The following is a 17,401-nucleotide window of genomic DNA, read 5'->3' as shown; positions in this document are numbered from 1 at the left end:
CAAAATTAATTAAAAACCTAAAAAAAAAAAAAAAAAGACAAGACAAATGTTGATCATTAATAGGCTAACCCAAGAGTTTCTGGACTTTTCTACCATAAAACAAGCTACTTTTTAGCTTTAACCCACTCCAAGAGTTTTATATTTGGAACTGCAAAGCCCTTTCACCTGGTCATAGTATCACTGCCCTCTGTGTCAGCTAAATATAGAGTACCGTGGAGAGATCTAAAGCACAGCGTGGACATAGTAAAAGGGAGAATTACAGTGGTTGGTGCCACTTAACTGATGGCTCCTCCCACATCGGAACAGCTCAGGTAGGGAGTAGTCATTATAGCTGCCTTTACCTTCTAGAGGTGGGACAAAGTAAAAAAAAAGCTAATAAATATTAAAAACATTTAAGATACTAGACGACTGCTGAGCATCCTACCCGGAGAGACTTGTGTAGCTCTTGCAACTGAGAGGTCCTGGTTGTCTCAGGAATCTCTTTATGGAGACGGGCCTCTTCCAAGCGTTTCATTGCCCTATGACACAGAAACATTACTACCATGAACAAACAAGGCTGTAAACAAGGGTTTGTACATATACCTCTACCAGTTTATTGATTTTTCTTAAAAAGAATTATTTATTTAATTTTATCTACCATTATAATTATAATAATTATTATTATTTTCAAATTTACTACAGGGTATGTGAACTCTCCAGAGAGAGAGAAAGTGAGAAACCAAGCTGCCAGGTCCAAGATTCAAGCTGTAGCCAGCCATGTGGGAGTCCAGCATCTTAACCACCGCACCACCTGCTAGCACTGATCATAATTTCACCATTGTCATAACAAAGCAGATCCTTAGGCCCCAGAGGAAACAAGAAAAACAGACTCCTTTCTTCTTCTAGAGGCTCTTCTTACCTAGGCAGTGAATAATTAGCAATCCACAGTCTAGCCACCTTCAGGCTGTTTGGTCCTTCGTGGTACCAAGTTTGCTGATACTGAAATGCAAATTAAGAATAGAAGTGTTAATTCTGAAGCATTTCTGTCTCTCCCATAGCTGTCGACTTCCTATCAAGTGCTCAGAGAGAATCCGTGAGTGAGTTCGGTGATAGGATGAAGTAGGTATACTTAATGAAGTAGGTGCTACTTGATTCCTTTCTATGATCTCTTACTAGGTAAGTTAAGTTACACCAGAAAGGCTATGGTGCTTTCCTAAATAGAAAACTCACTTAACACAGGAGTCACTAGGCATTGCCAGCAACGATTCCTGAAAGGTAGAATCTTTACACATCCCCCCATCCTAGCTAAAGCAAATCGCTGGAAAGAGAAAACGAGAGAATTATGCCCTCATTTCCTTCATGCTGACACGGTGAAGCCACAGACATATTTTACCTCTTCTTTGGACTTCTTGGACTTCTCATCATCTTTTTTAGTCTTTTTTAGGGCATCAGTACCAACTACTGAGAGGATATTTCTTAACCTGTAAAAAGAAAATTAGAATGTAAATACAATTGAGAATTATAAAAAAATAAAACGAAAGAAAAAGAAAAAAAAGACATGTAAGAAGGGAGCAAGCCTATACTGTTCTCTCAGCATTCAAATCCCTAGCAACCTATGAGTCAAAATTAGGGAGGGAAGGAAGAATACTAGCACCTGCTTTACAATTTAGAAAGAAAAAGTACTGGAGTAAAAATTGGTCTAAGACTCAGATTACAGGCTTAAATTATATAAACACAACTGAGTTAGATATTGGTAACTTCAGACACTGTGTTGAAAGGTTCAGCTCTGGGAACCAGCAGTTAGCGTAATGGCTATGTCACTGGACTCCCACGTAGTCGACTGCGGTTCGCGTCCTGGACCTGGTGGCTCAAAACTCACGCCAGGTGCATGTGCATGCGTGCCCAAGATCCCGAGAGGAGAATGGAGGAGAAGGGATTGTGGCGTGACCATCCCCCCGGGGGGTGATTTCTCGCTTTCTGTCTCTATGTCTCTCTCTGTCTGGCAAGCGCACGCGCCCTATAGCGAAAATCTCTCCAAAAAAAAAGAAAAGAAAAAAAGAAAGGAAGGTTCAGCTCTAAGATCAACTGACATTTGGGAAGAACTCTGGGATTAATGCAGTAAATAGTTAGAAAGGGCACCTTTCTCTTCTTTCAGCAGGGCCCTCTCCAAAAAGTGTGATGGGTTCCCCCAAGGCTCTAAGACAAGCCTTGACCTCTGAGTCATCCGTGGAAACATTGATTTGCCGGGCTCGCTTCCTTCTCTCAAATTCAGCCAATACTTCTGCCTGTCGTTCACTGATGTGCTCTTCAATTTCAAACACTTCTCCTGAAAAAAAAAAAAGGCAACAGCATAATTGCTAGCTCTTCAATGGGGGAAAGCCTCTAGGGAAAGCAACTACTTAATCTATTACACATTTTATAGACATAATTTACTGTTCTCAGTTTATTAAATTATGCCAAACACATAAACCTAAATAATACATCATTAAAAGGCAGGAAATGATTCAAGCCTCCTCTTGTTTCATTTGACAAGTTTAAACTATATAAACGCACATCTTAGATGAGAATGGAAAAGTGACAGTACAGAGAACTTCGTCAGCAAATTAGTTAACTAAGCCTTTTATCCAAAGGAGAAAAAAGTGTATTTGACATCTAAAAAATTTTCCTCATTTTTTTCAACTGCTAAACCAATTCTCTAAAATAGCCCCGATTTAGGGACATTTTCAATTTAACTAATAAAGTGGAAATGATTACCAAGAAAATGAGATTATTATGGTCATAAGACCTTTTGGATAATCTTGCAACTAGTTTTTTTTTTTTTTAAGAATTATTTTATTTAACTTTATTTATTTATTTAAATAAATAAGAGAAGGACAGAGTGAGAAAGAGAGAGGGAAAGTGAAAAAGCAAGCCACCAGGTCTGGGACTTGAACCATGATCAGCCATGTGGGAGTCCAGCACCCTTAACCACCATACCACCTGCTGGTCCCTAATCTTACAACTAGTTTTAAAACCCATACTTGGGATTAGCAGATGGTGTAATGGTTATGTTATGTTGCTAGACTCCACACAGTCAACCACTTTTGAGTCCTGGACCTGGTAACTTAAAACTCATGCTGTGCATATGTGGGTGTGTGTGTGTGTGTGTGTGTGTCCAAGATCCTGAGAGGAGAACTGAAGTGAGTGACTGCAGAGTGGCCATCTTGGGGGGTGGGTAGAGGTAGATTTCTCACTCTCTGTCTCTCTGCGCATGTCCTATAACAAAAATCTCTCAACCCTCCCATACCTAATACAAGCATTTGGATGAAAAATGATAGGTACAGTAGTAATGTAGTTATATCTAAAAACAGCATAAAAGGTTTACAAAATCACTAAATTATATGTGTATAGAAAAGAAAACATAATCAATGAGAAACCTGATGGAAGTCCTTTCTACAGAGGAGTCATCTTATATTCTTTTGTATTGTTTGAATATCTAATGATTAAAAAGTATAGTGGACTTCTTGCTACTAATATGAAAAGGAATCAACAGTCTATAGGGTGAAAAATGCAGGTTACAAAACAACTTGATCATACCTTTATTAAAAAAATGACACATTCTTATGTCTATATTAAAATTCTCAGAAAAAATAAATACCTTTTCAATAAAGTATACAAGATTCCCAACTTCAAACATTCATATCTTGCTTGATCTTTCAAAATAAAAATAGAAAGTGCTTTTATAATTAAAAAAAGTTATTTCAGTAAAAAAAATAAGTGGAAAACTAAAGGAGACAATACTATGAACCATCTAGCTCTGAACAAATCCAAGAAATATGTTCATCTCCAGAAGACAAATAGAATCAATTTGAATCCAAATGTACACTGAATAAATGTCTGTAAAATTACTTATTATTCACAGCAGAAAAACTATAAAAGACTGCAAAATAAAGGCCTCTGGATGGTGCCAGATAGTAAGTGAACTACAGTCTTACGTATGCAAGTTTAAGAATTATAATGTTTTGTATTATAAAAACATTAATTCTGGGCCAGCAGGTGGCATAGTGGTTAAGGTGTTAAAATTCCCACGTGGGCAACCGCAGTTTGAGTCCTGGACCTGGAGGCTTGAAAATCATGCCAGACGTGTGTGTGTGTGTGTGTGTGTGTGTGTGTGTGTGTGTATTCCAAATCCCAGAAGGCACTCGGGTATAGCCATAGCCATCCCCCTGGGAGGTGATTTCTCACTTTCTTTGTCTCTGGAGAGCACACATGCTCTATGGCAAAAACCATAAAAAGAAAAATAATTATTTCTTAAGTTTATGAAGGCATTTGTTACAGAAAATGGAAACAACAAAGGTGAGGTTGAAATTGCAATCTGTATCTTACCAGAGGTTATATTAATATTTCCTGCTTCAATTCCTGCTTTAAGTCCTTCTTTCCCCAAAATCCCAGACTCTCCCTTGGCCAGCCGCTCTCTCTCCTTCTCTTCCAAACTTCCATAATAGATGTGTGGTTTCTTCACAAGAGGAGCAACTAAGTCATCAGGTGCTTTAGTTTTGGTTGCCTGCTAATGCAAAGACCTGGATTAGCCTAAAGTTTTATTTTGGCAATTTACTGGGCTTACCCAAAGGATGAAGGCCATCTTGAGCTTCAATTCTATTTTCTCCCCAAACAAAAGGACAGACTGGATTCCAGTTACAATGTTGATCACCGATTGTCGGTGGGAGGGTATTTCAGTTCTTCAGTCACTTAAGTTTGGCAGACAGGAAAATACGTCAATTTCTCTTAGTGAGTTTCTATCAAAGGTCTGCTTTGGAACAGGTTTCCTTCACTTTATTAGGAGTGCAGTCTCTTCTTGGGTTTTTATATTGATATTCCAGGGCTATTGCTAATTTCTGAAGGAACACCAAGGATAACTGCAATAACCAACTTGGTGTTCGGGGGAACAAGTTACAACGCCAGGGGTCAATACATTCCAAACTTTTCAAGTGTGGGGCAGTAGGAGTTAGGAGGCCTCATTACAATGATAAGGTCTGACAATGATAATAAATCTTGGCCGAGACACTCTCATTTCAGAGCATCGTTTTTGGACCAGTCGCCAGAGCTGTTCACCGTTCGGGGCTGTAGTGAGAGAGTGCAAATGAGCTCCAGGACACGAAGGTGCTCAGGGATCAGGAAGACGCTGCTCGGCTCCCCTGGACACGGCCGAGCCCCGCAGCCCTCCGCCGCCTTAGCCCGATCCTACCGGGCTTCCCGCAGGGACCCCACCCTCCTCGCGCTCCCTGCCAGACACAGCGGAGATCCCCAGCTCGGTACCGTGGAGGACGCTCGTGACGAAGCCATGCCGGGCTCGGGAGCGGCGGAACCACAGCGATAACAGAGCGGTGCTTTTCCAGTCAGTCCACCGCGCGCGCCCAGCAGAGCGGAACTACGTCACCGACCGGAAGTGGGCCGAAAGCCGTCGCCTCACTCTAGGCGGCGCAGAGCATGACGGGAGTCGTAGTAGGGGGAAATCTGGGCTTGTGAAGGGCCATGACACGTAGAACCTGCAAGAAAAGCTCGCGGAAAACGAGGTTCTGCGAGGAGGGAGGCTCTGCGCAGTCTGCGCGGTCTCCAGCTCCATCCCTAGCTTCTTGATCCAGTCTTCCTGTTGATTTTCTCTTCTCAAAAGAATTTACCTTTGCTTGCTGTCCCTTGATCTCAAACATTTCTTTTTTTAAACAAAGCATTCCTTTATTATACATGGAAGTCAAAGTTACATGGTCACTGTAGAAATTACATAAGTCCAAAAATTTCAAAGAAAAACTGTATAATTATCCATAATCATTAAAACAACCACAATTAGGGTTTGGTAAATTTCCTTCACTTTAACATAATTGAAAATATACCAGGTAGTAGGGGGAAATCTGGGCTTGTGAAGGGCCATGACACGTAGAACCTGCAAGAAAAGCTCGCGGAAAACGAGGTTCTGCGAGGAGGGAGGCTCTGCGCAGTCTGCGCGGTGTATTCCAGTGGCTTAGCGGTAGATCCGTGGGGGGAGCCGACGTCCCGGAAAGGGACTGAACGGGGTGCACACAGGTAGGTGCCTGCAGTCTCGCGGCTTGGGGCTGAACCCCGGCGAATCGAGGGCTTCCGGGGCCTGCCTGGTTTGCGGGAGGCTTTACGTCGTCCTGGAGCGGAGACTCATGTTGCCATGGAAACCGTCGTCTGAGAACTGGCAGTGCCACCCTGAAAATGCGGGAGGTCTGTCCTTATCCGCGGTCCGGCAGTCCTCCCAGGGGCTCCCTCTGAGCTGGCTGAATTTGCCAGGGATTTAGGCAGTGGCGAGAAATTAAGCTCGAAGAGCCTGCCAACGCCACAGTAAAATAAAGGGCGAGCGGAAGAGCTACAGCCTGATATTGCTCATTTTGTTACGTTGTCTTCAGCCCAGAATTTGTATGATGAGAGTGAGATGATGGATGCAAGGCGTCAGGTAAACTGCATGCGAGCAGCCCTGCACGGCTCTGCCCCGTCGGGTGCTGGGGCATCCGCAATGAAAACGTGGCTTTTACTCCCAGGTGGGGAGTGGGAGAGTTTTGAAATACTGTGGTTTTTGAGCTGGACAGGCCCTCTCCCCACTCCTTCCCTCACCCCCCCCATTACTATAACAACACTGTTATTGAGCGTTAATTAAATGCCAAGTTATTTTACAGGAACTTGTTTTGCATTGAGCCATCCAAAACATACAAAAGTACAAATACAGGTGAGGAAACTAAGGTCTAGTGAGAGACGAAACGAATTGTTCAAGATCATTGGCGTAATAGGATGAGAACCTCTGCCCTTTCTCCTCCAGAGCCAGCATTTTTAACCATTCCTTTCTATTTAGAAGAATATCTGGAAGATGATCGCATGTAATTTAATACGAAGCAATTTGAAATGTAATGGACTAGTAAAAAGTGCATACAGGGGCTCAGCAGGTGGCATGGTGGTTAGGGCTCTGGATCTGCTGGCTTGCTTTCTCACTTTGTCTCTGGTGGGCACATGTGCCATATAGCAAATATAAAAATAATAATAGTAAGTAAAATAAATCATTCTTTTTAAAACAGTGCACACACAAGCGATACACCCTAGAGATCCCCTTTTTTCCTACTTCTCAAGCTCCTTGGTAAGGCACCTTGCATTTTTCAGGTCCATCGAGTAGAGTTAGGGGACCTGAACTGCTGTTGGCCATGTGGCTTCCAGCACCATTGTTCACTGTGGGATAGTAGCCTAGTGGCCATGTATTATGTTGATAACATTATGTCTATGTGTCCCAAGCTTCACTGGGGAAGGAAATATTTCATTTGTGTACTAAACAGCTCCTGGTTTATTCTAGGGACATGTAATAATTATTTCATTTTATTTTTTTGGAACGGTTTTTACTATAGGGCATATGTGCTCGCCAGAAAGACAGAAAGAGACAGACAGAAAGCAAGAAATCACCCCCAAGGGGTGATGGCCACGCTGCGGTCCCTTCTCCTTCATTCTCCTCTCGAGATCTTGGGCACACATGCACATGCACCTGGCATGAGTTAAAGCCACCGGGTCTTGGACTTGAACCATGGTCAACTACATGGGAGTCCAGAGACATAGCCATTATGCCAACTGCTGGTCCCCTGTAATAATAACTTATATTCTGTACTCACTTTACCAGGGCTTTCATTTGCATTATTCTCATTTAATCTGCACCATATTGATCTATATATAATTTTTGAGGAGCCAACATTATAAACCAAATGGAATATCTTGATTCCACTTTTTTTTAATCTTAAAGCAGGTTTTTTATGTTAAAGTAAGGTAAAGAATGGGAATGGTAATATCTAAAACGATGATCAAGGAAAGTGCTTTACTTTTTTAAAAATTTATTTTATTTATGATAGCACATTCATGAGAAAGAGAGAAAATCACCCTCAACAGGGTCCTGTCATGTGATTCCCGTTCCCATGGCCCCACAGCTTATCAAGACCTTGGGTGTGTGCACATACGTACAGCATTCGGTGTGTTTTCAGGCCAGCTCTGGGATCCAAAGCCCTGGTCCACCATGTGGCTTCCAGCACTGTAGCTACTGAACTGCATGGATGTTTACTGTTTATTGTAGATATTCTCTACCAGATGCTGTGGAGAATATGTAACAATGATGCCACCAACAGATGTTAAAGTCGATTGGAGTTTTTCTTAAAAAAATGGTTTTGTTAACACAGTATTGCTTTGGGTTTTCAGACTGAGTAATGTTTCCTTGAGCCTCTTGTGCATGTGTTCTCTCGGCCTGCCCTTCAGAAGTCAACTAAGATGTCATTTTCTCAGAAAGTCTTGCCTCATATGCCTGCTCACCGCACACTCAGCCCAGGCTGGATTAGTAGTCTGAGTAATGTCATCGCTTTACCCTCATCAGTGTTCTTACTACACTGTATGACAATTTTCTTTGTCTCTTTTCCCCACAGGTTGTGACTGTACTGATTAACTCTGTAGCTGGAACAAGAAGTGTTTGTTTAATGAATGACTTATCCATTTAGGACTTACTTAGACCCTGAGGATAATCCTGTGAATTGGTAAGTTAGAGGGAGTTTTTCTGAGATTTAGCAAACTGATTTAGTGTTTAGGAGTGATCACAAATCTCTGATAATTCTCATGTAGAACAGATTAATGGTTTAACTACCTTCCCCCTAAGTATACTGAATTGAGATGTAATAATTAACTTTATTCTTTTCTCTTAAACTTTGTTCTTCTAGGTACACTGTCTCTCTCTCTCTCTTTTTTTTTTTTTTAGAATTTCATTTTTTTTTTTTTTTTTAATTTGACCAGAGAGAGACAGAGAGGGAAAGTGAGAAAGTGAGTCGCCAGGTCCAGGACTCAAACTGCAGTTGACCAGTGTGAGTCCAGCACCTAAACCACCATGTCACTTTCTAGACTGTTTCTTTGAATAGGACTAGATCATGAAATTAAGTTGATTGTTGCCGGGACCAGCAGATGACGTAATGGTTATGTAACTAGGTTCCCATTTAGTCCACCAATTTGAGTCCCAGACCTGGCAGCTTAAAACTTACACTGGCCAAAATCCTGAGAGGAGAATGGAGGAGAAGGGATTGCAATGTGGCCATTCTCCCTGGGAGGTGATTTCTTGTTTTCTGTCTCTCTGTCTCTCTCTGTGTCTGCATAAGTGTAGGTGACCCATAACAAACAAACCAAAAAATCTCTCTTTAAAAAAAAAAAATTGGAGGCCAGCAGGTAGTGCGGTGGTTAAGGGTGCTGGACTCCCACATGATCGACTGCGGTTCAGTCCCACACCTGGTGGCTTGCTTTCTCACTTTTCCTCTCTCTCACTGGTCAAATCAAAATAAATAAATGAATAAAGTTAAGTAAAAATAATTCTTTAAAAAAAATTGATTGTTACCTAGAACTTTCTTATAGGCAACTTGCTATTTTAAGTTTCGTTTTTTTATTTGTTTGTTTTTAGATTTGTTCTTTGATTAATTGCCAGAGGGCATGGACACTTACCAGAGAAAGAGAGGGAGAGAAGGCATCCCTTTCAAATTCTGTCAGGATTTGGGGCATGTATGCACATGTGTGACCGGTCGTATTTCAAGCACTCAGGCTGGAATATTAACCATGTTCAACTGTGGCAGATCCAGCTCCCTTAACCACTAAACCATGGTGCTAGCCACTATTTTAAGTTCTTACCCAGAGTTTTTTGGAATTACAGAGTTGTGGACCTTCATCATTCACCAAAAATGCAATAATCACACACCTAAAGACTTACAAGTCTGTGTGAATCCAAACCGTAATTCTGCACTTCACTTTAGTGTGCATGGTTACGAATTGATTTTTTATTTATAGCTGAAACTTAACCAACTCTTTTTCTCCTCTGTCATTTTTAACAGCTAATAGTTTGTTGGGTCTGACCCTTAGTATTGATTTCAGCATGTTGCGACGAAAACCCACGCGACTAGAGCTAAAACTTGATGACATTGAAGAATTTGAGAGCATTCGAAAGGATCTGGAGGTAAGAATACAACTTTCAAACCCTTAGGAATGTTTAAACAATAACTCTTAATCGCTGAACTCCACGCTCTTATAGGAAGAGCTTATTTGAAATCTCTCGTTCAGATGCTTTACAGGCATTTCAAACTTAAGGCATCAGTTTCCTGTGGCCGATATAGCAAGGTACTATAGACCCAGTGGCTCAAGACGATGGATGTGTATTCTGTAGTTGCCACTGGGCTGAGGTCAGGGTGTCAGCAGGGCCATGCTGCTCTCTGGAGGCTCTACGGGAGAATTCGTCTCCTAGCTGTTCTAGCTCCTGGTGGCTGTTGGCATTCCTTGACTTGTAGCTGCATCACTCCAGTCTGTCTTCGTGGTCATGTTGTGTTTTTTTCTCCTGTGAAATTTCCCTCTGCCTCTCTCTTACAAGGACCCCTGTGAGTTTACCTGGATAATCCAGGATAACCTCCCATCTCAAGATCATTAATTTAATCATCATCTATAGAGACCTCTTTTCCATATATGAAAACATTGCTAGTTTCCAGGAATTAGGACTTGATTGCTTTGGGGACTGTTATTCAGCCCTCTGTACTTAAAATGTTAAAAGAAAACAACAAAAATATCTAATTTTCCCCCCAAACTAATCATTTCCATCTTTGTACCTAGCTAGTTACTCAGGACAGAAATCTAGTAAACATTCATTTTTTTTTTTTTTTTTTTAAGAGTTGTTTTACTTAATTTTATTCACCATTATCGTTTTTTTCAATTTGACTACAGAGCAACAGAGAGAAACAGAGAGAGAGAGGGAAAGCGGGAAATCAAGCCACCAAGTCCAGGACTTGAACCACAAGTGGCCATGTGGGAGTCCAGCACCTTAACCACCATGCCACCTGCCGGCCCCCCAGTATTCTTGAGTCCTTCCTTTCCCTCACTCTTTATATTCAGCTTGTCCATAAACCCTGATTCTACCAGAATCTATCTACTTCCATAATCCTTTATATCTCATGAAAAGGTATTTCTCTACCCATACTTTTTCATCACTAGTGTTATAGTCCTACTCCAAGTAAGTATTGCTCCCTGTCCAATTGTAGTAGCATCTTAAATGGTCTTTCTCCTTCCATTTGTTTTATTTTGTTTTGTTTTGCTTTGTTTAGAGGTTTTTGCCTAAGGGCATGTGTGCTCACCAGAGGCAGGGGTGGGGGTGGGAAGACAGAGAGAAAGTGAGAAATCACCCCCCAGAGGGGGTGGCCATGCCACAATCTCTTCTCCTCCATTCTTCTTCTGGGATCTTGGGTATGTATACACAGGTGCCTGATGTGATTTTCAAGTCAACCAGGTCTGGGACTCAAACCATAATTGGCCATGGGTGAGTCCAGTGACAGAGCCACCATGCCAACTGCTGGTCCTCTTCTTCCTTTTTTTTTTTTTTTTTGTGGAGTGCTAGACATCACACCCTTTTTCTAATTTTAATTTTTTTTATTATTACTATTTTTAATTTGATGAGAGAGAGAGAGACCACCAGGTCCAGGACTTGAACCACAAGTGGCCATGTGGGAGTCCAGTGCCTTAACCACTACACCACCTGCCAGACCCCCTCTACTTCCATTTTTATTGCATCAGTCCACCAGCCCATTCTCTATAAGGTATCCAGAATAATCTCTCTCTCTCTCTCTTTTTTTAATTTGCTATAGAGTGTGTGTGCTTGTTGAAGTGAGACAGAGAAAGAGGCTGAGAGTCCAAGCTACAATCTTTTCTCCTCTATTTCTCCTCCTCGGGTTTTGGACAGACATGCACATGTGCCAGCATGTTTTTCAAACCACTGGATCTAGGACTTGAACCATGTAGTTGGCCATGTGGGATCCTGCCCCCTTAACCACCATGCCACTGGCTGTGCTTAGAATAATCTTTAATAATCTTTAATAATCTTTTTGATCATGGGCCAGCTCCTTAGTGCAGCAGTAATGCACTGCTCAAGAGAAGCAAGATCCCACAGAGCAGTTGCGGTTCAGATCCCCAGCCAGTCACCTTGAAATACACCAGGCATACCCATGAGTGCCCAAAATCTGATAGGCTAGAAGACTTGAGGAAAAAGATTGTGGTATGAACAGACCCTATGGGGACTGCTACCCCTCTCTCTTTCTCACTGTCATGTACGCGTGCATGTCCTTAATTGTGAGTAAAGAAAAAGATTCTGATCATGTTATTTCTGTTTAAAACTCCTTAATATTAGGTTTTGGGGAAAGTCATGACATACTTTTCCATGTAGAAATGCGTCATGACTTTTCTGACAACCCAACAATTTCCTGAACTTAGAATAAAATCTGGATTCCTTACCATGGCCTATAATACATTGCACGTTCTGGCCCCTTCTACTTTTACGTAGTGTCATTCTCTTGCCTTTTGTACCTCAGCCACACTGGTGTTCTTTCTCTTCCTTGAACATGCCAACCTGCTTACCGCTTCCTTGGCCTTTGCACGAATGATTTCCCTGGGCCCTGTGTGTGCCCTGTTTCTTCCAGTCTCAGTTTAAATGTCAGCTCCTCAGGCTGAGAAGCCTTTCACCCTTTCCAGGTTAAGTGTGTCATCCCTACCTGTAGGGGGCAGCCAATGTGAGCAAACCCATGCTGTCTCCATCTCGTTAGGCTCTCACAAAGCACCATATTATTGTTTTCACGTCATTTACTATAATTCTCAATTGTTTACTGTGAAATAATTTACACTGGGCACTGTGACTGCAGAAATTGTGAGCATCTTCACCATTGAGTTCCCAATATCTTGCACATAAGTAGGAGCCCAGTATGTTTTTTGGTTTTTGTTTTAGTTTTTGCTGTAGGAGGCATGCACTCTCTGGAGAGAGACAGAGATAGAGGGAGAGAGAAAGTGAGAAGTCACCGCTCAGGGAGATGGCCACCCTGTAGTCCCTTTTCCATTCTCTTCTTAGAATTTTGAGCATTCACACACATACCTGGTACATTCTCCAGCTGCCTGGTCCAGGACCCAACCATGTAGTTGACCATATGGGATCCAGCACCTTAACCTCCATGCCACCTACTGGCCTCCCAATATGTTTTTTTTTTCCTAAGAGGTTTTTGCCCTAGGGTGCGTGCACTCTAGGAGAGACAGCGACAGAGGGAAAGCGAGAAATCACCCGCCAGGGCGGTTACCACGATGTAATCCCTTTTCCTGGGCTCTTGGGCACACATGCATATGCGCCCAGCATGATTTTCAAGCCAGTAGGTCTGCGACTTGAGCTCTGGTCAGCTATGTGGGTGTCCAGTGATGTAACCACTATGCCATCTGCTGCTCCCTCCCCCCCAACATTTTCAAGTGTAGTCATACCATACTGTATTAAAGGACTTTTCTTTTAAAAAAAGAAAAATTAATAATAGTTTTTAAAAATTATCATTAGCTTTCATCTCCGTGTCCATACATACGGTGTGTCCTCTGCCTGAAATGCCATCTCCCTTTTTTTTTTTTAAAGTATTACTTATTTTAATTTTATTTATTCATTCATTTATTTTAATTTGACCTGAGAGAGGAAGAGAAGGAAAGTGAGAAAGTAAGCCACCAGGTCCAGGACTTGAGCCATGTTCAGCCATGTGGGAGTGTCCAGCACTTTAACCACCATGTCACCTGCTGGCCCCTTCCACCTCCCTTTCTTTGCCAGGTTAACTGCTACTTGTCTTTTCACTCGGCTCCTTCCAGCCTCAGCTGGGTTAGGCATAGCCTCCTTCCCCTCTGCTGACTTCTCATAGGTACTATCGTTCTCTCTTGTAATTGTCTGTTTTTCCCTACTGGGCCATAAGCTTCTTGAAGGGAGGATTAGTATATTCATCTCTGTGTGCCAGGCCCAAAGGAAGACTTGGTAAGATGTTTTGTGTCATGTGGCAGGTGACATAACTTACATACATCCACGAACAAGATGGCTCTTCTGTGTTAAGAGTGATGAACACATTGGCACGTGTGTATGCATGGCCCAAATCCTGAAGTGGAGAAATGGAGGAAAAGGGATTGTGGCATGACCATGCCCCATTGGGGTACGCTTTCTCCCTCTCCCTCTCTCTGTATCTCTCTGTCTTCCTCAGTTGAGTGCATGTATCCTCTGAATTTAAAAAAAAAACAAAAACAAAAAAGACTGATATAGCTTCTTTCTTTTTAAAAATTCATATTGGTAGTACATTATTTTTAGGTTTTTAATGTGGTGAGTACCACCAGAGACAGAGACAGATTGAGAGAAAGTGAGAAATCCCCCCCCCCCCCGGGGGCATGGCCACACCACAGTTCCTTCTTCTCTATTCTCGGGATTCTGGGCATGCATGCACACACACCCTGTGTATTTTTAGGCCACTGGGTCTGGGACTTGAACCATAGTTGGCCATATGGGAGTCTAGCAGCTCAACCACCATGCCACCTACTGGCTTGGTAGTATATTATTAAGATGAGCTTTAAGTATTATTTAAATTTCTGTTGCAATGAGTCTTATAAAATGCTAGCATACTAAACTTTGACTCTGCAGTCAGCTCACTATAGAGTTAGTCCTTCCACTAACAGCAATTACCTAATGGGTTTGGTCAGTTTTGTAATAGTTTAGGAAGGAGAGACAGTTTTTGCCCTAAACTAAAATTTAAAAAAATTTAAGAATTATTTAACTTATTATTTTAATTTAACCAGAAAAGGACAGAGAGAGAAAGTGAGAAAGCAAGCTGCCAGGGTCCGGGGCTTAAACCATGGTTGGCCATGTGGGAGTCCAGCGCCCTTAACCAGCCCCAACTAAAATGGAATTTTTTACTGAAATCAGTTTGATTTCACTATCATGACTCTAGTTTTCCTTTCCTTTCCTTTCTCTTTCTCTTTTTCTTTTTCTTTTTCTTTTCTTTTTAATTGCTAGAGGGTAGCATGTTTGCTTACCAGAGAGAGAGAGCATCCCCTAGCAGGAAGTCATAACTGTAGTCCTTTTTCCTCCATTTCTCCCTTCTGTCAGGATTTTGGTCTTGCACACACACACACACACACACACACACACACACACCTGACTTCATGTTGCTGGGATTTCATTACATTGGACAGCCTTAAAATGATGGAGTCTTTTGCCTCATAGAACTTGCTTTCACAGAAATATTTGGGTAAAACTTTCTAGTGTCACTTACTGGTAGTACTAACTGACTGGAGAGTAGTCAGGAAGGTCATTCATTATATTTGTCATGAAAGATTAATATACTGATTCCCTGTAATACTTTAATGTTGGCATTTAACTGCTCATAGTTCAGCAGTAATTGGTGAAGAATGGTGGCAGTCCCAGTGGTTTGAGCCATTCCTTTAGTAAAGAGCTCTAGATAAAACATCTGTTTACTCTTCTAGAGAAAGTTATTATCTAATATCATGTTTATAGTCAAGGAGTAATAGTTATGGGGTATTAGTCTTTCCTTTTTAAAATGATTAACCTAAGACATACATAGTGAATTCTGTAGTTGCTTATTACTTGAGAGTCATACCTTTTATCTGAAAACAAAATGAAGCCCCAAAACTCAGATCTTTTTGATAAGATAGTATAAAATCTCCTAGCGTCACTATTAATCTCATGGGGCCAAAGAGGCTATAGACTTTTGGTTATTGTTTTACCACCTCATTTTCCATTTATCTCTCTCTTTTTAAAACTTTGCCAGAAAGACTGTGTGTCCTTGCCAGGGAGAGAGAGAGGAAGAGGGAAAAAGCAACCCCTGAAGGGGATGTGGTCCTTTCATCTCCATTTCTCCATCCTGCATGCTAATGTATGTAGCAGGGGTTTCAAGCTGCTGGGGCCAGGATTCTAACTGCATAGCTGACGATGTGGGGGCCTGTCCCTTAACCACTAGGCCACGGCTCCCTTCCATCTTGTTTTTTTTTTTTTTTTTGGAGAGGTTTTTGCTATAGGGAGCATGTGCTCACCAGACAGAGAGAGAGAGACAGAAAGCAAGAAATCACTCCCCCGGGGGAATGGCCACACCGCAATCCCTTCTCCTCCATTCTCCTCTCAGGATCGTGGGGACACACACATACGCGCCCAGTGTGAGTTTAAGCCACCGGATCTGGGACTCGAACCATGGTTGGCTACATGGGAGTCCAGTGACATAGCCGTTACGTGAACTGCGGTCCTGGCCCTCCATCTTGTTCTTGAATGATACACTTGCTGAAATACCCTTTGCTTCCACTTGTTTGCTAACTCACATCTATCTTTCCAGTTACAGCCTCCTCATCTGAATCGCCACCACCACACACTCAACTCCTCACGTCTTCATCTTTGTATTTTTGGCAGCATAGGCTCCCATCGGACATAGCCCTGATCACCCCGTACTACATATTCTGTTTGCCCGTTTCCCTTTAGACTGTGACAACCTGGAGAGCAAGATTTTTATCTTCTATCACTTTACCTCAGACTGTTCTACACCTAGGATTTCAGTTTATTGTTCTTTAGACTCTAAGCCTAATCCTTTACCCAGACCTGCTTGGAAAATGGTAGGTGCTGAATAAACATTTGCTAATTGAAAAAGAATGTTGCCTTAATCCTAAAACTTTTATACTTTCAGACCCGTAAAAAACAGAAGGAAGATGTGGAAGTTGTAGGAAGCAGTGATGGAGAAGGAGCCATTGGGCTCAGCAGTGACCCCAAGAGCCGGGAACAAATGATTAATGGTCGAATTGGTTATAAACCCCAGCCCAAGCCCAGCAATCGCTCATCTCAATTTGGAAGTTTTGAATTTTAGAGACGGATTATTTCGCATGCCAGAGCCCTGGAATGGAATAAAATGATGGCAGAGGTACAAACCAGATTTAGAGTATCAAGTGCTTATTATGAAGCACAATGTTTAATCTCCTGCAGAGAAAAATATTTCTGCATGAGATTACTCATGCTCAACTTTCGCTCTAAGCTGGAATCCAGACTATGGTTTGTCTCTGGAAAATTTGACTCCAAACAATTATCTGACTTTTGTTTTTAAAAATAAATATATTTTTGGAAAAAATGTGAGACATCCTTAATGAAGTATAATAGCACTTTAAACTCCCAGGCTTTAAAAGGTAATGACTATAAGCAGAAACATCATTCTCCCCATCTTTATTAAAAGAGCCTAGAGGCCCGCTGGTGGTGTGGTGGTTAAGGCAGCTGGATCCCACATGGCTGACTATAGTTTGAGTTCCAGACCTGGCTTGAAATGCATGCCGGGCATATGTGGATGTGTGCCCCCAATCCCAAGAGAACAGAGAAGGGATTAAAGTATAGCCATCCTCCTGGGAGTGATTTCTCACTTTCTCTGTCTCTCTCTGGCAAATGCATGTGTCCTATGCTAAAACTAGGGGGGAAAAAAGTCTAACCATGCATTTCCAGTGACCCCCTCACTTTCATATAACCCATTTATTCAAGAAATATTTACTGAGTGCCAACCAGCAAAGATCTCTACCTTTGTGGAGATGA

General features: G+C 41.9%; 2 protein-coding genes across 5 annotated transcripts in view; one reads left to right on the top strand and one right to left on the bottom strand.

Moving 5' to 3' along the window:
- The window catches only part of PRPF4 (pre-mRNA splicing tri-snRNP complex factor PRPF4), a 16,616-nt gene extending 11,218 nt beyond the window's left edge, over positions 1–5,398 (bottom strand). The window contains exons 1-6 of one of the 2 annotated variants that reach the window (XM_006142751.3): positions 5,275–5,398; positions 4,345–4,522; positions 2,119–2,305; positions 1,373–1,460; positions 899–978; positions 425–518 (exon numbers count right to left, since the gene is read on the bottom strand). In XM_006142751.3, the coding sequence (XP_006142813.1) occupies positions 425–518; positions 899–978; positions 1,373–1,460; positions 2,119–2,305; positions 4,345–4,522; positions 5,275–5,301 (654 nt within the window). In that variant the 5' untranslated portion in view covers positions 5,302–5,398. Of the gene's footprint in view, positions 1–424; positions 519–898; positions 979–1,372; positions 1,461–2,118; positions 2,306–4,344; positions 4,526–5,274 lie in introns of both variants that reach the window. The other variant, XM_006142750.3, reaches the window with a different exon arrangement.
- A 40-nt stretch (positions 5,399–5,438) lies between these two features.
- Positions 5,439–16,760, top strand: CDC26 (cell division cycle 26). Of its 3 annotated transcripts, XM_006142752.3 has the most exons (5): positions 5,439–5,457; positions 5,850–6,036; positions 8,418–8,525; positions 9,895–9,976; positions 16,518–16,760. In XM_006142752.3, exons 3-5 carry the CDS (start codon positions 8,473–8,475, stop codon positions 16,692–16,694), a joined length of 312 nt encoding a protein of 103 aa, XP_006142814.1. In that variant the 5' UTR covers positions 5,439–5,457; positions 5,850–6,036; positions 8,418–8,472; the 3' UTR covers positions 16,695–16,760. The 3 variants fall into 3 exon arrangements, with proteins under 3 accessions (XP_006142814.1, XP_006142815.1, XP_006142816.1); XM_006142753.3 differs by lacking the exons at positions 5,439–5,457; positions 5,850–6,036 and adding an exon at positions 6,169–6,430; XM_006142754.3 differs by lacking the exons at positions 5,439–5,457; positions 5,850–6,036 and having other exon boundaries at positions 9,855–9,976.
- The last annotated feature ends 641 nt before the right edge of the window (positions 16,761–17,401 follow it).

This window comes from Tupaia chinensis, unplaced genomic scaffold (assembly GCF_000334495.1).
Source record: "Tupaia chinensis unplaced genomic scaffold, TupChi_1.0 Scaffold000081_1, whole genome shotgun sequence".
NCBI lineage: Eukaryota > Metazoa > Chordata > Mammalia > Scandentia > Tupaiidae > Tupaia > Tupaia belangeri.
The sequence above is the reverse complement of the archived record's forward strand: the minus strand, read 5'-3'. Positions and strand labels throughout refer to the sequence as shown.

Bases quoted from the DNA above. Each gene is read 5' to 3' on its own strand.
- CDC26 (XM_006142752.3), top strand. From the start codon at position 8,473: ATGACTTATCCATTTAGGACTTACTTAGACCCTGAGGATAATCCTGTG. The intron at 8,526-9,894 runs GTAAGTTAGAGG...TATTGATTTCAG, and splicing joins GAGGATAATCCTGTGAATTG to CATGTTGCGACGAAAACCCA. The intron at 9,977-16,517 runs GTAAGAATACAA...TTATACTTTCAG, and splicing joins GCATTCGAAAGGATCTGGAG to ACCCGTAAAAAACAGAAGGA.